This window comes from Sorex fumeus, unplaced genomic scaffold (genome assembly GCF_029834395.1).
Source record: "Sorex fumeus unplaced genomic scaffold, SorFum_2.1 ptg000039l, whole genome shotgun sequence".
In the NCBI taxonomy this organism is placed as follows: domain Eukaryota; kingdom Metazoa; phylum Chordata; class Mammalia; order Eulipotyphla; family Soricidae; genus Sorex; species Sorex fumeus.
Genome location: NW_026606096.1, coordinates 3911259 through 3932090, shown reverse-complemented (window position 1 = coordinate 3932090; position 20832 = coordinate 3911259). Strand labels below are relative to the sequence as shown.

At 41.8% G+C, this 20832-nt stretch overlaps 1 protein-coding gene across 2 annotated transcripts in view; it reads left to right on the top strand.

Annotated features, from left to right (window-relative positions):
- Positions 1 to 20618, top strand: part of SLC18A1 (solute carrier family 18 member A1) — a 33075-nt gene extending 12457 nt beyond the window's left edge. Inside the window, exons 8-15 of one of the 2 annotated variants that reach the window (XM_056119148.1) lie at positions 1580 to 1640; positions 1723 to 1818; positions 14402 to 14480; positions 15803 to 15854; positions 18153 to 18216; positions 18680 to 18799; positions 19014 to 19147; positions 20505 to 20618. In XM_056119148.1, coding sequence (XP_055975123.1) covers positions 1580 to 1640; positions 1723 to 1818; positions 14402 to 14480; positions 15803 to 15854; positions 18153 to 18216; positions 18680 to 18799; positions 19014 to 19147; positions 20505 to 20618 — 720 coding nt within the window. The remainder of the gene's footprint in view (positions 1 to 1579; positions 1641 to 1722; positions 1819 to 14401; positions 14481 to 15802; positions 15855 to 18152; positions 18217 to 18679; positions 18800 to 19013; positions 19148 to 20504) is intronic. The other variant, XM_056119149.1, reaches the window with a different exon arrangement.
- The last annotated feature ends 214 nt before the right edge of the window (positions 20619 to 20832 follow it).

Below are 20832 nucleotides of genomic sequence, written 5' to 3'. Positions count from 1 at the left end.
GCAAGGCAAGTGTCTTCACCTGATGTAATATCTCTCTGGCTCCCAAAATAGTCGCAAATTGACCTTAGGATCTTGTCTTATCGTCAAGTCAGACATAAATGGACAATATGAGAACCTACTGCTTAAGACTGATACCTAAGGAGAGCAGTTTTTCAGGATGGAGTTTAACCATGAGTCTATGCTAACTGAAGGTAGAATTGATCTACCTGTAGAGATATCCAATTGTTGATTTGAAAGGATTATAACTTTAGTATCAAGAGTTGTGAATAGAGAAATAGTGTTTGGCATATCGAACACTTCATGGGGAGCTTGCCAGGCTTTGCTGTGCGGGTGAGATACTCTCAGTAGCTTGCCGGGCTCTCTGAGAGTGGCGGAGGAATCGAACCCGACTCATCCGGGTTGCCGTGTGCAAGGCAAATGCCCTTCCACTGTGCTGTCACTGCAGTCCCAATAAACTTTCTATTTCTGCATTATCATAATAATGGAGGTAATATTTAGAATAATTCTAGAAGTGGCATTATTGAGAAAATTCTAGAATTTGCTATACTGTTAGGGTTGTTGGGTTAAAGAACCTGTAAATCTTAATATTTCTTTTATTATTTAGATATATTCCTTTACTTTGAATTATATATGGAGGGAAGGCATGATCTTTTTTCAGTTTTATCTCTAAACCTTAATCCTCCTTTTGATTATGCAGAGTGTCAGCATGACAAAACTATAAATATATTACAAAATAAAACTCAGTAACATCACAGATTAAGACAGTGCTGAGAAAGTTTGTAAGTAAAAGAAGTTATAGCTACTACCTCAGGGAACACTGAAAAAGAAGGAGCTATTTAAGGAAGGGGTAGAGTATAGACTGGTGCAGAGAAGAAAGGAAAGACTTCAATAATAGCAAGGGCTAATGGGGATGCATGGAAAAATGGTGGAGTGATAACATTTAGTGGGAATAAGAATTTTCTATACAAGGGGCTGGAGCGATAGCACAGCAGGTAGGGTGTTTGCCTTGCATACGGCCAACACTGGTCCGATTCTCAGCATCCCATATGATCCCCTGAGCACCGCCAGGTGTAATTCCTGAGTGCGGAGCCAGGAGTATCACCAGGTGTGACCCAAAAAGCAAAAAAAAAAAAAAAAAAAAAAAGAATTTTCTATACAAGATCAGGTTGGTTTTAACCTATTTGTTTGAGTGCCTTCTGCTATACCAATTCATAATGGCTCAAAATGATAAGAACAAAAAAATTAGTATGCATGAGGGTCTTATATATCCTGATCCTCACCACAGGAATCCAGCATTTGGCTTGAGGTTCTCCAAGACACCCATGCCCACTGTTGACCTTGATACAATATACTGTGATTCACAATTATTTGTGGACAGGACTCACTTCTGGAAATAGTTTTCGCCCTTTTTGACTTGTATAAAGTTTGCCCTGCATATGTGGCTGTGCTGTCAACAACTTACTCTAACATTGGGGAAGTCCCTATTTCTCCTTCTGCTTAGGTATCTGTCTCTTGACATAGATAGTCTCTCAATTTCTGCAAAGTTGATTTTTTTAAATTTTATTGTCCATGTTCTCAGAGTACCAAGGGAACTCCACTCCTCACTCTTCTAAAGGACCCTTATATTCTGGTGGTTGCAGGTAAGTTGGCAAAGGCAGCCTCTGAGCTGGGGGTGTCTGAGATTTGTGATAGCAACAGTAGCTTACAAAATTTCCTTTCCAGGCTCCCTCTGCTTTGCCAATATGGGAGTGTCCATGCTGGAGCCCACACTGCCCATCTGGATGATGCAGACTATGTGCTCTCCTGAATGGCAGCTAGGTAAGTAACTTTAGTTACCAACTAGGATTGGGCAGAGGTGTGTGCTTTTCTCAGATAATAGAGAAACGTCATCATGTCTACATATGCTGGGAATCGAACCTGGGTCGGCCACGTGCAAGACTACAGAAGGACAATGTATTTCCTTTATAGAGTTATCTTTCATGTAGACATCTTTGAATCAAGCCCAAATTTGTGTGTGTGTGTGTGTGTGTGTGTGTGTGTGTGTGTGTGTGTGTTCCATTGTGAAGGGAGGGGTTTAAGGATATGGAACAGCCACTTACCTTGCTATGTAGTAGAATGATTTTTGCTTTCTAATTAAAAAACTCTCTTGGAGAGACCGGCAAGCTACCGAGAGTATCCTGCCCCCACGGGCAGAGCCTGGCAAGCTCCCCGTGGCATATTCAATATGCCAAATACAGTAATGACAACAGGTCTCCTTCCCCTGGTCCTGAAAAAGCCTCCAATCGTTGGGAAAAGACAAGAAAGAAGAGACTGCTAAAATCTCTGGGCTGGGAGGAATAGAGACAATACTGGTGCCCACTTGAGTAATTCAACTATCAACGGGATGACAGTGATACAGTGAATTAAAAAACATTTTAGCTCCATTTATTGGCAATGAAAACTTGTGCAATTCACGAAAACTTTCTTGGTATCACTTTACTCATCTCTTCTTTAAAAAAATTATTTTTAGTCTTTTTGTACTGAATTACTGGGATTTATAATACAGTGAATTATAGTTTTCATACATCATTTGTGCACAAGTTATTCCAACTTCACACCCTCACTTTATTTAAAAATTATTGTGTTTAATCATATATGTGATTAAAGCTAAACCCCTGAAATTTTACAAAATTGTCAATAAGTTGAAAATATATATATATAGATGTAGGTATATAAATTTAAAATTCTTAATAGTGTAGGTCTGAAATAATAGTACAATAATAGGTCACTTGCCTTGCTCAATGCCTGTCCAGGTTGGATCCCTGGCACCACATTTTGTTCTCTGAGCCCCACCAGGAGTGATCCCTGAGGGCAAAACAAGGAGTAAACCCTGAGCACTGCTAGGAGTGGCCCCTTCAAAACAAGCAAGACAAATTTAATTGTGTGGATAATTCAATTCTAATACATTTTAAAATTATACGAAATGAATAAATCCTACAAGTATGCACTTTAGTATAAGTGAGAAGAGAATTAAGAAAATTCCAGGGAAAATTTGAATAGATCTATAAAAGTGCATTTTATCCTAAAAAAGCAAATATAAGCTTTATATTAAAAAATTTTATATTATGGATAATGCTTAAGTATCTTCATTACTGAGTATTTATATTAAAATATCAATAGGTGAAAATTACAGAATATTCAATATAAATGAAATTTTAATTCATGATTGAAAAAGTATAAAATAACTTAGCAAGCAAGGAATAAATAGACGATTCTTAATCTTATAGAGGAAGTCATAAGAACTATGAGTGAATGCTATACTCAATGGAAAAGTGCTGAGAGTTGTCTTTTAAAGATTAGTTAATGCTTCTTGCAAACTTGGTTTTAAGGCTATGAATTTCCTAAGCTGTTGCATGACTATGAAGCTCTCTATGTTTCCTTCAAATCTCGGTGATAATCTAACTTTATCAAATATTCTTCATGAGGTGTTATTTCATTGAGTTTTTTTTCTCAAAAAAAACATAGAAGGAGAGAGCTATATCCTACCATTCTCTTCTGGCTTGTAGAATAGATCTCTCATGAATTTTTTCTTTTCTTTCTTTCTCTTTTTTCCTTTTGAGTTTTAGGGATCTCACCCAGCAATGCCCTCTGCCCAATGCCAATGACCAAACCTGGGTTGGCCTCATGCAAGGCAAATGCCCTATCTCCTATGTACTCTCGCTCCAGCCCCTGCTGTGAATCTTTTAAATTATTCTTTGAATATAAGTTCTTTTTTTGATCTTGCTCCTTTCAATATTATTTCTTTTTTTGTTTTGTTTTGTCATTCTGATTATTATGTGTGTTGAAGTTTTGCTATTTGAGTTTATTTTCAACCTCACCCTTCTTACCCCTTGGATCTTGTTGACTGTATTCCTAAGCTGTGGGAAATTCTTATCTATTATTTCCTTAACTAGTGGTTCTTCTCCAATATGTATCCCTATTCTTCAAGAACTCTGGTGATTTCTATATGTTCCTCTTGCCTTTAGAGACGTTACTGGGCCCGCTCGAGAAAATCGACGATCAACGGGAGGGCCTTTACCTTTACCTTTACCTCTTGACTTTATCCTATAGTTCTCTGGTGAGATGTTTATTTCCTTTTATTTTTTCCGTCTTCTGTTGTTTTCCAGCGGTTCTTATATCTTAATTTCCTGGAGCTCTATCTCAGTGGATATTAATGATCTGCTGTGCAGACCATATATTGCATTCTATCACCAACCATATTTTTCATTCTGTCATTTCTGAATGTAGTATTCTCATTTCTGCCCTCATACTTTTGTGTGCTTTGCTGACTACCTGTGACATCATTTCTTTGTGCTCATTAAGCACCCTCAATATGGTGTCACTAAAGTTACTCTTAGAGTTTCCAAAGCTGGTTGGCACTGCTAGAGCCTCCCATCATGCAATGATTTGAATTTACTGAGCTTGGCAGTGGGGTTCTATGCATCGTCCCCGTTGTGTTTGCTATGCTGAGGGTGAAACTTTGTAGTTAGATCCTCTGTAGTCATGTGTACTTACTTGATTTAGGTGTGAAGGTGGCCAGTTGAGAAGTTGGTGGAAGGGATGATGTATGGAGGATGCCAGGATTCAGCTGGAGGGGAGGGAAATTCTCTTCTTGACCAATAAATGGCTGGAAGATTAGCTGGGAGGTTAACCTTACTGGGATGGAAGAGTAAGCAGAAGTTCAGGAGATGTGGGGTGGCCAGCCGAGATGACAGAAGGGGTCAGGCCCACTTTTATCATTTCTAAAATGGGCATCAGTACATTCTTTAGTTCACAGGCATAATTTGAGAAATAAATAACATGTAGATACTTTACATATGTAGAATATTTTTATGTTGAATCATAATCACCCTCACTTTTCTCCTCTCTATTTCTGTTCTTCCAGAATACCCTTTGTTATTTTTTCCTTCTACTGTGAAAAAGGAGCTTACAGTGTTTTTTTTGAGTGGGAGGCCCCTGTCTCTTGTACTCCGTGGAATGATGCTATTGTGACTCATGAGCATAGAGAAGAGGCTTCTGCCCTTTCCAGGAAGCTAATGAAAGGGACAGAAAAAGGCTACGTGCCAATTGCTCTGAAGACAGGAGAGGCTTTTGGGGAGCAAGGGGAAGCTGATAAGAACCTGATATAACTTGGCGTACAATGAAAAACACCAAATCTAATTTTTAAGGGACAATTCCAAGTGGACATTCAGCTGCACTCTACTCTGAATTTTTAATTGAATTTTTCTGGGCTGCAGCTGCCTCTGACTGTGACAATTAATTGAATTAGTTGCTGTTCCATGAAGATGCACATCCTCTGCTACAGAGCTCTGGTCATTCAGGTTCTCCATGCAAGTGGGCAATCACAGCTCAGATGTGCCCTGCCCCAGTCCCTTTTCAAACACAGGAAAGAATATTAAAAACAAACAAGTCATTAGCGAATTGTTGACTTTGGATTTCATTGGAATTGTGTGTTTCCTACTAGGCAGCATTGTCTCCTCTAAGTTTACGGGGCAGAAGGTGGCTGTGAACCAGAGAGGTTCACTGGCTGATTTTATACCCAGTTAAGACACATCTGCAGTAGAACATCTACAAAGAAGTAAATCAGAGCACTAAGAAGGCTTTGTCCTTCACTGGCTTCCATGATTTTTCTCACTGTTCTCTGTATCTGTAAGTTTAACTAGAAAGACTATCAATTAGGCCTGAAGCTCAGTGCTTGGAATATACACTTTGTGTGTGGGAGGTCTGTGTTGATTTCTAGCATATGGGATAACCTGAGCACTGTTCTGAGTGGCTTCTGAGCACAGAGCTAGGACTAGCCCTGGGCACTGCAGGGTGTGGCCACAAACCTCAAAAATAAAAATAAAATAAAGATTCTTAACTAACTTGTTCAAACACAGAATTTGGGGGGCCCACCCAACAAGCTCGCATTACTAATGCATTTCCAAGGATGTGGTACCAGTGAACACACCAGAAAAAATCACTGTTCCCAAGCAGAACTCTGTTGATAGGTGTTAGGAGGAGCAAATGAAATAACATCTTTGGATAGTGATTTGTTTTCAATGACTGAGAATTGTTTTTAAAGATATTTTATATTTCTTATACTCTTAGGAGTAGAGCAAAGGGGTCAGACTTTAGAAACAAGTCCATCTGAGTTTAGCTCCTCATTAATTTTAATCTTAGATAAATTATTTAGCCTCTGAGCAATATGGTTTTCATTTTTAAACAAGGAGTTATTTTTTCAGTGTTATTTTGAGTATTTGGTAGCTCTATGAATTCTAATGGGGATTGCCATAGTATATAAATACAGTAACTGCTATAAAAACAAAGCACTCTTTTCATAATTTTTGTTTCAATAATTTTGATACTAGTTACATGTAATTCTCCATCCCTTGATTATACTTGTGAAAAATATGTGTGTGCCTACAACCATTGTCTGGAGCACCTAATTTGCATAAAAGACCTCTAAAAAGCAAAATGTACTAAAAAGTAAGTTGAAGAAAACATTATTTAGGAAATTTCACACCATGTAAAATGACATCAAAGGGTATTTGTCTAGGACACTGATGTATTTCCTAGAGTCTACCAGTAGCCTATGTACTTCCTGGTTGCAAGTGAAGAGTTGTGGAGAAACATACACAAATGGGTATAGTCTGAAAGAGATTGATTGATACCCTATAGAGACAGAGTAGGCAAATACACTAAAGTATGATTCATTTCACTCAATAGAGGAGAATATTAAAAGTAAACAATCTGTCAACCAATAGTTGGTGGATTATTGACCTTTGGTTTAACTGCAGTCTCATTTCAGTTTCTATTTGGAAACTGTGTTTCCTTTAGATTCAGAGGAGTAGAAAGGCTGGCAGGGCTCAGAGAAACTTATGTTGTTGATTCTAAAAAGACCCTTGTATCAGAAGCATCTAGGTTACCACACTGGTGATATAAGACAGTGGGGACACCTGGAACTAGAATGATTTATCTTACCTTTGTTATGACAGCTATGGCTGATGCTCTAAGAGCACTTATTCTGTGCTGGCACTGTGGAAAATGCTGAGATGAATTACATGTTTAATTATATCATTTATTAGAATGAAATTATTATATTATTTATTAGAATGAAATAACATTATCAATATTTTAAGAGAATTTTAGTTTGATTAAAATTCTCATTATTCTCCCAATAATGGACATCATTAAAAAACTCCCTGAGGGTGCTGGAGATTTAGTACAGAGCTTAAGTACAGCCTTGCAAGAGACTGATCCCTGTTCAGTCCCCAGTACCACATAGGATCCTCTGTGTCTGCTGAGAGTTCGCCTGAGCAGAGAGCCAGAAGTAATCACTGAGCATTGCTAGGTGTGCTTCCTTCTTTCCCAAGAAATACTCCTTGTCAGTGTAAAGTATTCCCACGTCCTTGACTCCTTTTTTTTTCTTTTTGGGTCACACTTAGCAATGCTCAGGGGTTACTCCTGGCTTTGCACTCAGGAATTACTCCTGGTGGTGCTTGGGGGACCATATGGGATGCCGGGGATCGAACCCGGGTCAGCCGCGTGCAAGGCAAATGCCCTACCCGCTGTGCTATCGGTCCGGCCCCTTGACTCCTTTTTAAGATAACTTTTCCCTTCCCTGAAACCTGACTGTTTCCCTCTGGTGGAAGTTTGTGTTTCTCCACATCTTTTTCTTCTTCTTTGATGTTTCTCAATAACTCTTTTTTTTATGTAGTAGTACTGCTATTTATTCACCACTGATTAGCTGATTGAATTGGGCATGAACCCCACCTTACTTTTTTTTTCATTTTTTATAATTTTATTTATTGAATCACCGTGAGAACAGTTACAAAGCTTTCGAGTTTAAGTCTCACTCATACAATGAAACAACCATACCTTCACCAGTGCCCATTCTCCACCAGCAAAACCCCCAGTATACTCCCATCCCACACCCTCCCCCTACCTGTGGGGCAGATGATTACTCTTTCTCTCTCTCTCTCTCTCTCTCTCTCTCTCTCTCTCTTTCTCTCTACTTTGATCACATTCAATATTTTGACACCAGACCCACCATTATTATTTGGGATTTTACCCCAACACTCAGATCTGCTAAAAAGGTAACAGTAGACAATTTGTTTTCTATTGCTGGTTAAGAATAACATATGATGTCATGTGGCTGCAATAGTGGCTGTGCAATTTTGAAATTCCAAAATTTTAACACTTAAGTCTGGAGGGATTTCTGCCAAAACCTGCTAGGTTCCGAGATTTGTTCCTGAGTCTCTGGGATCATGGCTGTTAAGCAGTTTGATCAGGATCCAGAAAGGCCGTTTATGGGCGGAGACTCGGGGTCTCATTGGGATGTGGAGGAAAGGGCTGGCTCCACCCCCATCCCGTGAGGCTCCACATGTCTCATCACTGCGGTCCCAAACCTGACTGTCCAATGGCCTCTGGCGGATGGCAGCCACCGAGCCATCAAGGGGGAGCAGGTGGAGGGACAGCACCCTTTCCCCCCTGGGGTGGCCCGGCTACAGTTACCTACTGCTGGGTCTGGACGCATTTCTGCCAAAAGCCACTGAGTTCCGAGATTTGTTTCTGAGTCTCTGGGATCATGGCCATTAAGCAGATTGATCAGGAGCCAGAGAGGCCGTTTGTGGGCGGCAACTCAGGGTGTCGTTGGGGTGGGAAGGAAAGGGCTGGCTCCACCCCCATCATGTGAGACCATGTGTGTCTCGTCACTGTGGGCCCAAACCGGACTGTCCAGTGGCCTCTGGAGGATGGTGGCCACTGGGTCGCCAGCGGGAACAGGCCAAGGCATGAAACTTATTCCCACCTGGGTTGGCCCGGCGGCGGTAATCTACTGCAGGGACCAGATGCGTTTCTGCCAAAAGCTTCTGGGTTTCAAGATTTGTTTCTGAGTCTTGGAATCATGGCCATTAAGCAGTTTGATCAGAAAACAAAGAGGCCATGCCTCCAATAATATAGCTGAGCCCGAGTTGGTTTGTGGGTGTGTCTCCCACATACCTAACTTTTGGCTGTTTACTTTCTTGGTAAACTTTGCCCCAAGTTTTTGGGGTCTGGCCAAAGTCACAGCAGCAATTTTGGGGTATCTGGAAGTCTGACGGCACCATCAGGCTGCTGATGCACTCGCCTCACAGATATAGATTGACCTGCTGGCGGCACCATACCCCCTCAATCATTATTTTATTTTACTTCAAAGACCCTAACTTTTTCATATATCATATTGGACTCTACTCACTCATCACTTTCCATTGCAATAATTTGTCCATCCCTTGCTATAAGTCACATTGTCACCACCTGGTCATACTCTTTTCACATCTACTTCTATCACTACTAATTTTGGGATTCAATATTCAAACGTGTAATGTTATCAGCCTCTTGGCCTATTTCTTATCTAAATTTCTTAGGGTGATTATTTTCTGTTTACCCAAGAAAATTTACACATGCCCTTTTTGTTTGTTTCATTTTATTTTGGGAGTAGGGTGGGGTAGCACATCCAGAGGTGCTGCAGGATAATACATTCAACCTGTTGATTTATGTCTCATATATATGATCTTCCTACTTTGGACAAACTGGCAGGCTATCGAATGTAGCCTGCCCACAGGGCAGAGTCTGGCAAACTCCCCGTGGCCTACCAAATATGCCAAATACCAGTAACAATGATGGGTCTCATTCTCCTAAAGAGCCTTGAATATAATCTCAGGGCAAGGATGAAAGAGACGTTACTGGGGCCTGCTCGAGGCAATCGACGAATAACAGGATGATGAAATGAAATGAAAAAATGATCTTTACATCACCAATGTATCACCTATGAAATATAAATGCCACACAGTTGAAAAATAGACTTAATCACTTAATCACTTAACTTCCCGTTAGTCGTCGATTTGCTCGAGCGGGCACCAGTAACGTCTCCATTTGTCCCTGTCGCGTGCTAGTGTAGCCCAATGGCATCTCTTCGCTCCGGGAACATGGAGGGCCTCAAACCGATCGTTCATGACCTTGACAAAGAAGTCTGACCATCTGGTAGGTGGGCGGCCACGCGGTCTCTTGACATCCCGTGGAATCCAATCAGTAACAGCTCTAGTCCAACGGTCATCTTTAAATCTCATTACGTGACCAGCCCATCTGATTTTCGACACCTTGGCAAATGAGACAGCGTCCCTGATCCTTGATCGTCGACGGATGTCAGAACTCCGGATTCGTTCTCTCATTTGAGTGAAACGTGATATTCCAAGCATAGCTCTTTCTATTCTTCTTTGGGAGACCTGAATGGCGTTCTCATCTTGTTTGCGTAGGGCCCAGGTCTCTGAGGCATATGTTAATGCAGGAAGAACAGTGGAATCAAAGAGATGTGCCCGGAGCCGGAGGTTCTTCGTCCTCTTAGCTATTTCTTCGACGTTCTTGAAGGCGTTCCAAGCCGCTCTCTTTCTCCTGCGCAGCTCGGGTGCCAGGTCATTTGTCATGTTGACCTCTCGACCTAGGTACACATAGCTGTTGCATTCGGAGATGGTCGTTCCATTGAGAGCGAATGGGGCGTCAGGAACAAGGCTGTTTCTCATAAACATTGTCTTCGTAAGATTCAGCTGTAGTCCTACCTTTCCACACTCACGGTCAAAGTCGGCCAGCATTTGTGCCGCTTGGCTGATGTTTGGTGTTATTAAAACAATGTCATCAGCAAAGCGGAGGTGGTGTAGTTGCCGACCATCTATCTTCACTCCCATTCCTTCCCATTCCAGTCGTCGCATGATGTTCTCGAGGGTGGCACTGAAGAGTTTTGGTGAAATGGTATCACCCTGCCGCACCCCTCTCTTGACATCAACGATCACTTCTTTGTAGAATGGTGAGATCCTGGTAGTGAATCCGCAATACAGCTCACGGAGGATCCTGATGTATTGGGCTTGAATGCCCTGATTGGCTAGGGCTTCAATGACCGCTTCTGTCTCAACAGAATCAAAGGCCTTCTTTAAATCAATGAACGTTAAGCAGAGCGGCATCTTGAACTCCCGAGAAACCTCAATGAGTTTGGTTATCGTGTGGATATGGTCGATGGTGCTGAATCCTTTGCGGAACCCTGCTTGCTCACATGGTTGTCCTTCATCTAGTGTTCTGCCAATCCTATTCAGGATGACTCGAGTGAACAACTTGTAGATGAAAGACAATAGGCAGATCGGGCGATAGTTGCCAATGTCATGGATGTCTCCCTTCTTGAACAGTAGTACGGTCCTGCTGGTTTTCCACTGAGACGGAACCTTGCATTCAGACAGGTAGCGAGTGAAGAGCCGAGCCAGTGTATTGATGAGCCAGTGAAGAGCCGAGCCAGTGTATTAATATATAGGGAACTAATAAACTAACAGATCTCCCCAAGATGTTCTGAGTAGGTTTTTTCAAAATGTGTCACTTTGGACTAGGTAAAGAAATGATATGGTACTTATACACAATGGAGTATCACACACTACACAGCCACTAGGAAAAATGAAGTCATAACATTTGTATGTAGCACTGTAGCACTGTCCTCCCATTGTTCATTGATTTGCTTGAGCGGGCACCAGTAACATCTCCATTGTGAGACTTGTTGTTACTGTTTTTTGGCATATCAGTAACGCTATAGGGAGCTTGCCAGGCTTTGCCGTGTGGGAGAGATACTCTTGGTAGCTTGCCGGGCTCTCTGAGAGGGACAGAGGAATTGAACCAGGTCGGCCATGTGCAAGGCAAACACCCTATCCGCTGTGCTATCACCCCAGTCAATTTATGACTAGATAAATTTTTTTATTTGAAAATTACTCATGGTTATTTTCTGTTGTGGAAGAATAAAAATTTTAGTTTGAATTTTTGTTTTGTTTTTGTTTGGGGGCCATACCCAACATGGCCTTACTCCTGGACTTAATCCTGGCTCTGTGCCCAAAGGTCACTCCTGGCAGGGTTCTGGGGAATATACAAGGGTGCTGAAAAATCAAACCTCAGTGGGCCACATACAGGCAGGCACCCCTCAATTCGGATTTCTAATTTTCCTGTATTTGATACTATTGAGTGTCTGCTATGTGGAGCACAGTGATCTATCTTTGAGAAAATGTTGCTTTCAAATGTGTGGTTGCACTAAATCTAATTTATTTAGTCTAGTTGAACATGTGTATGTATTAGGTGAGATTGAAAGCACAAATAGGATATGCTGAATATATACAGGTCGGCCACATGCAAGGCAATTTGGGTATTTATTATTATTAGCTTTTTGGTTTGGGGTCCATTCCCAGCAGTGTTTGGGGGCTATTCATAGTTCTGCAAAACTGGTACTCAACCCTTGAGCAATCTCTTCTGCCCCAATTAGGGTGCTTTAGAAAAAAAATTAGGATATGTTATCCCCCTCCAATACTTTCCATTACACTTGAAATAAATTCTAAATTTCAAGCCTGCATTATTTATTACTCTAAATTTTGCTTTTTGTGCTTCAGCTACACATTCTTTTTATTCATGAAAAGACTGATTTCTTAAGGCCTTTCCATGTATATTAGATTTTATATATGCTTGAAATATTCTAATTCGGTTATGCAGTTTTCAGCTTAAATGTCAACTCCACAGAGAAGCCTCTAACCTCCAAATATTCTTTATCCCTCTAGCTGAGCCTTTGACCTCCAAGTTATTCTTTATTTCTGGATATTCTACCATATCATATCATCATATTTTCTCAATAGAACTTACCATTTTTTACAATTATCTTTTTATTTATTTGTTTACTTGTTTATTCTCTGTAACCCTCCCTTGGGATGCAATTCCTTGAGTTAAAATTTTCTCTCTCTTATTTATCCCTCACCCAATTCTTAGTCCTTAGAGTACTTGTTAATTGTCTAAAACACGGGATGAATGAATAAGACTTTAAGGGTAAGTAAATGTTCAGTTCACAGTTTGAACCAGAACTATGGGGCCCCAAAGATCATGGACTAGGGTTTCAGTTTTAAAAGTGTTTTATGCACATATTATCAAGTTTACTTTTCCGAGTAAGCCTACCAGCTTCAACAGCATAAAGTTTTTATTTTCCCCATATACAGAGTTTTACTGTTTTACTAAGCCCATTTGCCTTGCACGCATCTGACTTGACCACCCCAGGTTCAATTCCTCCACCCCTCTCAGAGAGCTCGGCAAGCTACCAAGAGTATTCCGCCCGCACAGCAAAGCCTGGCAAGCTACCCGTGATGTATTCGATATGCCAAACACAGTAACAACAAGTCTCACAATGGAGACGTTACTGGGCCCGCTCAAGCAAATCGATGAACAATGGGAGGTCAGTGCTACAGTACTACTACCAGAGTAGCAGAAGGACAGTCAAATAGCAAAATTGATATTCTGCCTGCTGGGACGTGTACCTTATGTTCTTGGGGTCTGGAAGGTAAGTCTGTGGCAAAAGCCTTATAATCACTGGGCTGAATGTTGAATCCTTGGTGACATCTGCATGTACCAAGTAGCTCTGGCATGGCAGTGCAATGTGCTATCTCTGGAGTGCCAGGAGTATGCAATAATTGAAAATTAAAAACAAGTCCATGGCCCTCAGTGATCAACACAACTAAAAGATCTGTGAGCACTCCCGGCAGGCATAAGTGTAAGCACCCCAGAACAACCCACCAGAGAACTCTACAGCCAGAACATGTTGAGTGCCTCAGCTAGAGGAATGTGACCCAAGCAAGGATGTGTGCAAGCACCACAGCAAAAACGTGCAACCCCCAGCGAGCACTGCAAAGCAAGAGTGTGTGTGCATGTGTGTGTGTGAAAGAGAGAGAGAGACAGACAGACACTAGAGAGAGAGAGAGAGAGAGAGAGAGAGAGAGAGAGAGAGAGAGAGAGAGAGAGAGAGAACTGGTCATCACAACAATAGTCAACAAGGGAAGAAAAGGGGGGAAACAAAGCCTATAATCTTATGCTGATAATCAGGATACTTTTTATGTGATAATGGCTTATGGCTTATTATAACTATTTATATGAAAATTGAGGTGGATACTGGAAACACATTAAATATAGTGAAGCTAACCTAAACCCTGATCCTAAAGAAGAGTTGTAGGTCTCTACAATATTTTCATGGGTTTGTACCAACATCTTCAAACCACAAAGCAAAGTTGTGTGGAATCCTTGAAGGTAAGAAAGGAACTTCACTGTTTTATAGAAAATATAGTATTTTATTTAATTAAAAAATTTTTATGAAAGTTTCATGATTTACAAAGTTACTAATAGTTGAGGTTTAAGCATACAAAAATTCAACACCATCCCTCCACCAGTGTCAACTTCCCTCCAACGGTGTTCCCAGATTTCCTCCCCAGCCCAACCCTCACTCCACCCTCACCTATCAACTTGACAGGAGTAAACATGGTATTTTAGAGTAAACTGGCCATGTCCTAAGGTGAGAACTAATGTCTTTCCACAGGTCTAGCTTTCTTGCCTGCCAGTATGTCCTACCTCATCGGTACCAATTTGTTTGGTGTGTTGGCCAACAAGATGGGTCGGTATGTATCCTGAGATTCTGGGAAGATGCAGAAGGTTATAAGATAGATGAACCACTTAAAGTTGTCCCTGCACTAAGGTCAAAGACCAGCTTCTCTCTCTCTCTCTCTCTCTCTCTCTCTCTCTCTCTCTCTCTTTCTTTTCTTTTTTTTTTTGTTTTTTTGGGTCATACCTGGTGAAGCACAGGATTACTCCTGGCTCATGTATTCAGGAATTACCCCTGGCGGTGCTCAGGGGACCATATGGGATGCTGGGAATTGAACCCAGGTCAGCCACGTGCAAGGCAAACGCCCTACCCGCTGTGCTATTGCTCCAGCCCCCAACTTCTCTTTTATAGGACAAATAAACACTGGTAAAAACTGCACACTTGTTGGATACAAATACAGGGTGATCAAGGCAGTATGGAGAAGTATTGTTTCTGAAATTATTGCCATAAAAGAGGTAGTGAATATATGAGAGGCAACATTTGCTGTTCGGTTGAAAAAGTAAAATAATTAACAGAGAATATATTTTTTAAAAATCAGTATTTTAGGATGTTAATTGCCAAATGTCTTTCCATGGACCCCTTGGGAGTTCTCCAGAGATTATTCATCCCCAAGTATAAAGGGATGAGGGTAAAAATTATGGCTGTGGATTAAGTTCTCCAAGTACAGTAAGAACATTAACTTTATTTTTGTAGTCCAGGATAAAGATGATTAAATAAGTTTTAAAAATTTCGATAGGGAATCTGAGAAGGAAAGAAGTTAATACTTTTCTGCTCCTTTTTTCCTCATTTTATTGTGTGTGTGGGTTCACACCTAGAGGTGTTCAGGTGCTGCACCTGGAGTGCTTGGGAGACCCTGTGGCACTAGAGGTCAGGTTTGGGTCTTGCATTCCAAACTGTTGAGCTACCTCTCTAGCTCTTTGTTTTGTTTTGTTTTGTTTTGGGGGCCACACCTGTCTGTGCTCAGGGCTTACTCCTGGCTCTGAACTCAGGAATCACTTCTGGTGGGGCTCGGGAAACCACCTGGTGTGTCAAGGATTGAAGTCAGGTCAGCTACATTCAAGGCAAACATCTTACCGGCTCTCTTATTTCTCTTAGTTCAAACTGATTTCTCTTTTAAAGGAGGAAAGTATGTGTCCCACTGCACTATCCTGCCAGAACCTTGATGACAGGCAGGAAAAGGGCAGAGAACAGTTCTCCATTCTCTGCCCTTATTACACCCATCTTCTCATAACCTAAAGGAATTCTAGGGGGTAGTAGAAGTGACCTGTGTGGTGATGACAAGGTAGCAGGCAGATGGGATTTTTTCCCTCAACATTGTTTGACAAGACTCTCTTCCAGGTGGCTGTGTGCTCTGATTGGGATGATTGCGGTTGGCATCAGCCTGCTGTGTGTAAGTATAAAGCCTGGAAGGATGGTAAAGGGGAGGAAGGAAAAGAAGAGAGGGAGAGAGAGAGAGAGGGAGAGAGAGACAGAGACAGAGAGAAAGAGACAGAGAGAGACAGAGACAGAGAGACAGAGTAAGAGGGAATGTGTCGCAGAGGCAGGGGTTGGGAAGGGATGGGGTGGCAGGAGGGACACTAGGAACATTGGTGGTGGAGAATAGGCACTGGTGGAGGGATTGGAACTTGAACACTGTTTGATTGAAACATAATCATGAAAATTTGTAAGTCCATAACTGTATCTCACAATGATTCATTAAAATAAAAAAAAAAGAAAAGAAATTATCATGAGTGTGCTCGGGATGATATGAAAAAAAAAAACAAGGGGGGAGGGAGGGAGAAACCAGGTGGTTTCTCCATGGGGGGAGGAAGTGAGAAGACAGAGAGAGGTGGGGGCAGGGACAGGGGAAGTGCATGGGGGAAGAAGAGGGAAGACTTAAAGAACCGTATCTTTAAAGATAAGCAGAGGAAGATGAGGAGTTGTGGAGCCCCTTGCCATTCATGGTGAGGCCCTGAGAGTAATTCCTGGCAATGCAAAAAAATAGACATCTGTTTACTTACTTAAAGTGAGTAAAGTAAAGACAAGTGTACTTAAAATGAGTTTACAACTGTCCTCCCATTGTTCATTGATTTGCTTGAGCAGGCACCAGCAACATCTCATTGTGAGACTTGTTACCGTTTTTGGCATATCGAATACATCACGGGAAGCTTGCCAGGCTCTGCCAGGTGGGCAGGATACTCTCAGTAGCTGGCCAGCTCTCTATAAGGGACAGAGGAATTGAACCCAGGTCTGCCATGTGAAAGGCAAATGTGCTACTTGCAGCACTACCACTTCAGCCTACTTAAAATGAGTAGAAGATTGATATGGCAAGTCTCATGAGAAGAATCATTGGTCATTTCTGATATGTAGGAATTCAGTGTTTCAGGAGATGCAACCAGACATTATGTTGAAGGAGAGTGAGGAAGGAGACAGGGAGGGTAAAGATGTAGCTGTTAGCACCAGTGTGCGACACTCTATGGCATGGGAAGCAAGAAGTAAGTGTTGCTGCCTCCTTTCGTGATCTAGAAAATGGAACATTTTACTTTGTCTGCTTTTTTTTTTCTTTTTTGGATCACACCCAGTGATGCTCAGAGGTTACTCCTGGCTCTGCACTCAGGAATCACTCCTGGCATTGCTCAGGGGACTATATGGGATGCCAGGGATTGAACCTGGATCGGCCATATGCAAGGCAAACACCCTACCTACTATCCTTGCAGCCCCTCGTTTGCTTTTCCCACCATCACAGAAGTCACCACTATAACTCAATCTCTGTTTGGTAGTAGAAAGAAAGAAGGGCTTTACTATCTCAAGCGTGCTATGCCCTAATTTTCTTCTCTTCACTACGGGGATCATAAACTACACTGGCCTCAGAGGCTGGAAGGTGATGAGAACGGGAAGAACATCTGTTCAGTACTAGATTTCCCACTTGCTGCTTTTGTAACTTTAAACTGCTTAGTTCACGGTCCTGTGCTCAGTAACCTCATCTGTGTAGGAGGATTCTGAGAGCATCCTGTAGGGATGTTGAAGTAATCCACTCACCCAAGCAGTGTCTGGCACAGAGGGACATCACAGCTAAAAGTATTGGTAAAATGCAAATGTCTTTTTAAAACAGATCCCTAAACTTGTTATAAACCACCAATATGGCATGTTAAGCCTCTGAGCGGTGAGTGTACTGTCAGTTGACATCCTTAGAGAAGGAGTTAAGAAACCAGTTAAGGAAACTCTTTCGGTGGGAAATTTGAAGGATGAGTTTCTCAACCTTTTTATATGGTACACCAAACCACACTACCGCCTACTCCATCATGAATAATTTGTTGCCAGTGTTTTCTCTCTGTCTTCTGACTCTGATGTCAACCAAGATAGGCTTTCACTAAAACTTTTAGATGATGCTCTTAATGGAAAAGAGAAGAAATAGAAAAGAATACAGGTAGAAAAATAGAAATGTGTGTTTAATGGTAAATAAGAGAAAACTGAGGAAGAGTTTATGCAAGAGAAAAAATACTCTTGTGGTATAATGGAGTTAAATCTGAAATTTAAACTTGGCTTGCAGCTTAGTAGCTCAGTAACTTTGAGAAGGGCTTCCTGAGGAGTTGTGAGAAACCAAAGAAAATATATATGTGCACATACCATATGACTTTTCATATGAAAACTATTTTTTGTGCTTCTCTCACCTTATCTCATTTGACCCTTTTCTTCTTTTCTACTGCAGGTTCCTCTGGCACATAATATTTTTGGTCTCATTGGCCCCAATGCAGGACTTGGCTTTGCCATAGGTAAGAAGTTCCCTTAAAGGGAACAAAAAGTCCTTGAATAAAGGTTTTGGGTTAGATCAGAGAAAGTATGAAAAGACAGAAGAAAGTGGCTAGTAGGGCTGGAGCGATAGCACAGTAAGTAGGGCATTTGCCTTGCACACGGCCAACCCGGGTTCAATCTCTGGCATCCCAGATGGTCCTCCGAGCACCATCAAGAGTAATTTCTGAGTACATGAGCCAGGAGTAACCCCTGTGCATCTCCAGGTATGACCCAAAAAGAAAAAAAAATGAAAGTGGCTAGTAGATAGCAGGGATGTAGTGAGATGTGTTCATGATTCCATCTGGAAAGGGTGCTGGTGCTGAGTGGGAGGATTGCAGAAAAAGGAAATAGACTAAAGGAAGGAGGTGGAGGGAAAAATGCTACAGAAAAAGAGAGATAGGGAGGGTAGAGCTGGCAGACAGGCCCTGTTTGCTCTGATCACAGGCATGGTGGATTCTGCTATGATGCCCATCATGGGACACCTGGTTGATCTGCGTCACACCTCGGTGTACGGGAGTGTCTATGCCATTGCTGATGTGGCATTTTGCATGGGCTTTGCTGTAGGTATGTTGATGGGGAGCACCCAAGGCTTTGTATCCCAATCTTTCTCATCTATTATTGGCCAACTATCATTGGATTCAGGAAACTGATTATTCCAGGGCTCTGCAAATATTTGGCCCTGGGACATTCTCTGGAGTACCCGTAGTCTCTAGTGTGGTACTTACATGTGACTAGACTGACTAGGCATTTGTGAACTTAATTCCTCCCCACCCACCAGGCCCATCAACTGCAGGTGCCATTGTGCATGCCATCGGGTTCCCGTGGCTCATGGTTATCATTGGGGTTGTCAATATCATCTATGCTCCTCTCTGCTGCTGCCTGAGAAACCCACCGGCCAAGGGGGAGAAGATTGTAAGAGTTTTTTGTTACTAAAAATGTCTTTTGGTTTTTCTATGTTTCTTTCTATCTCGTTCTTCCTGTGCTTTAATTTCTTCCTTGTTTATAGTTTTTATGATTTTTCACATTCTCTGATCTCCATATTATGATTTTTTTCCTTCCTTAAGTGTCTTCTCATTTTTCTTTCTTCCCCTAATCACTTTCTCTCTTACACTGAGTTGTCAAGAAGGGTCCTGTACAAAGAAGGGAAGTTGGTTATGGGGCTATCATGGTATCATGGTAATCTGTAGTTGTTGTATTTACTAGTAGAGTGTGAATTATATGTTTCCTAAGTGAACAAAATTCTATTATACATGCTAATTAATTTTTATCTGCTGCTAACCTTTACCAAGTCAGCTCTTAAAGTACAAAAGTCCTAGAAAAGAAAACCTCAACATACAACTGTAGTTTAGTAAGCCACTTTTCTCTAGTAGTAATATGAACCCTCTGAATGTTTGAAAGATAGTTATAAAAGGATCAAAAGAAAATAGAAGAGTCTGATAGGGAGTGATACAAGTTGTGAGAGCTCCTACTTGCAGCTTGTAGTACATTTGAAATTCACTGTCCTGTCACACTGTCCTCCCATTCATTGTTCATCGATTTTTGCTCGAGCAGGCCCAGTAACGTCTCCATTTTGAGACTTGTTGTTATTGTATTTGGCATATTGAATACGTCACAGGGAGCTTGTCAGGCTTCGCCATGCGGGCGAGATACTCTTGGTAGCTTGCCGGGCTCTCCGAGAGGGACGGAGGAATTGAACCCGGCTCAGCTGGGCTGGCTGTGCGCAAGGCAAATGCCCTACCGCTGTGCTATCGCTCCAGCCCAAAATTACATTTGAAATTATTAGTATTGAATTGATCAAGAGCTGGAACAATAGCACAGCGAGTAGGGCATTTGCCTTGCATGCGGCCAACTTGGGTTTGATTCCTCCGCCCCTCTCAGAGAGCCCGGGAAGCTACCGAGAGTATCTTGCCCACATGGCAGAACCTGGCAAGCTCCCCATGGCATATTCAATATGCCAAAAACAGTAACAACAAGTCTCACAATTTGTTCTGAGACGTTACTGGTGCCCACTTGAGCAAATCGATGAACGACGGGAGGACAGTGCTACAGTGCAAATTGATCAAAAGAGAACCAGATGCTTTTCCTCACTAAGATCAGTACACCCAGGTGCCTTGGAAGGCTTGTGTGTGAATATGGAGCAGAAATACAGTCTTGTGCTTTTCTTTGAGTTTTTCCTCAACAACAATAGATATGGAGGAATCATAGGGAGGAGGGATTGGGAGACTGATATAAGATAAACAGTGATTTCTCTTTCCTTTTCTCACTGTAGGCAATACTCAGCCAGGACTGTCCCTTGGAGAACCGGGTACATCAAAATCGGAAACCCACAAAGGAATTTCCTTTGGGAGAGGAAAGTGATGAGGAGCGTGACAGTGAGGAGTAGCTGCTGTCGGATATGGTTCTTCAGCCTTGTGTCAGGAGAACCGGGCTTATTTGCTCACCTTTTCCATGAGGACTGGACTTCAGTCACCTCTTCCCTTGTAACAATATTATCCTTGACTGCTCAGTAGGCTTCACTGTCCACTCCTCTGGGTGTCTTCTTTTTTCTCCTCACAATTTTCTCCTCATCTAAGTCCTGATTCTCCATCTATGCTTTA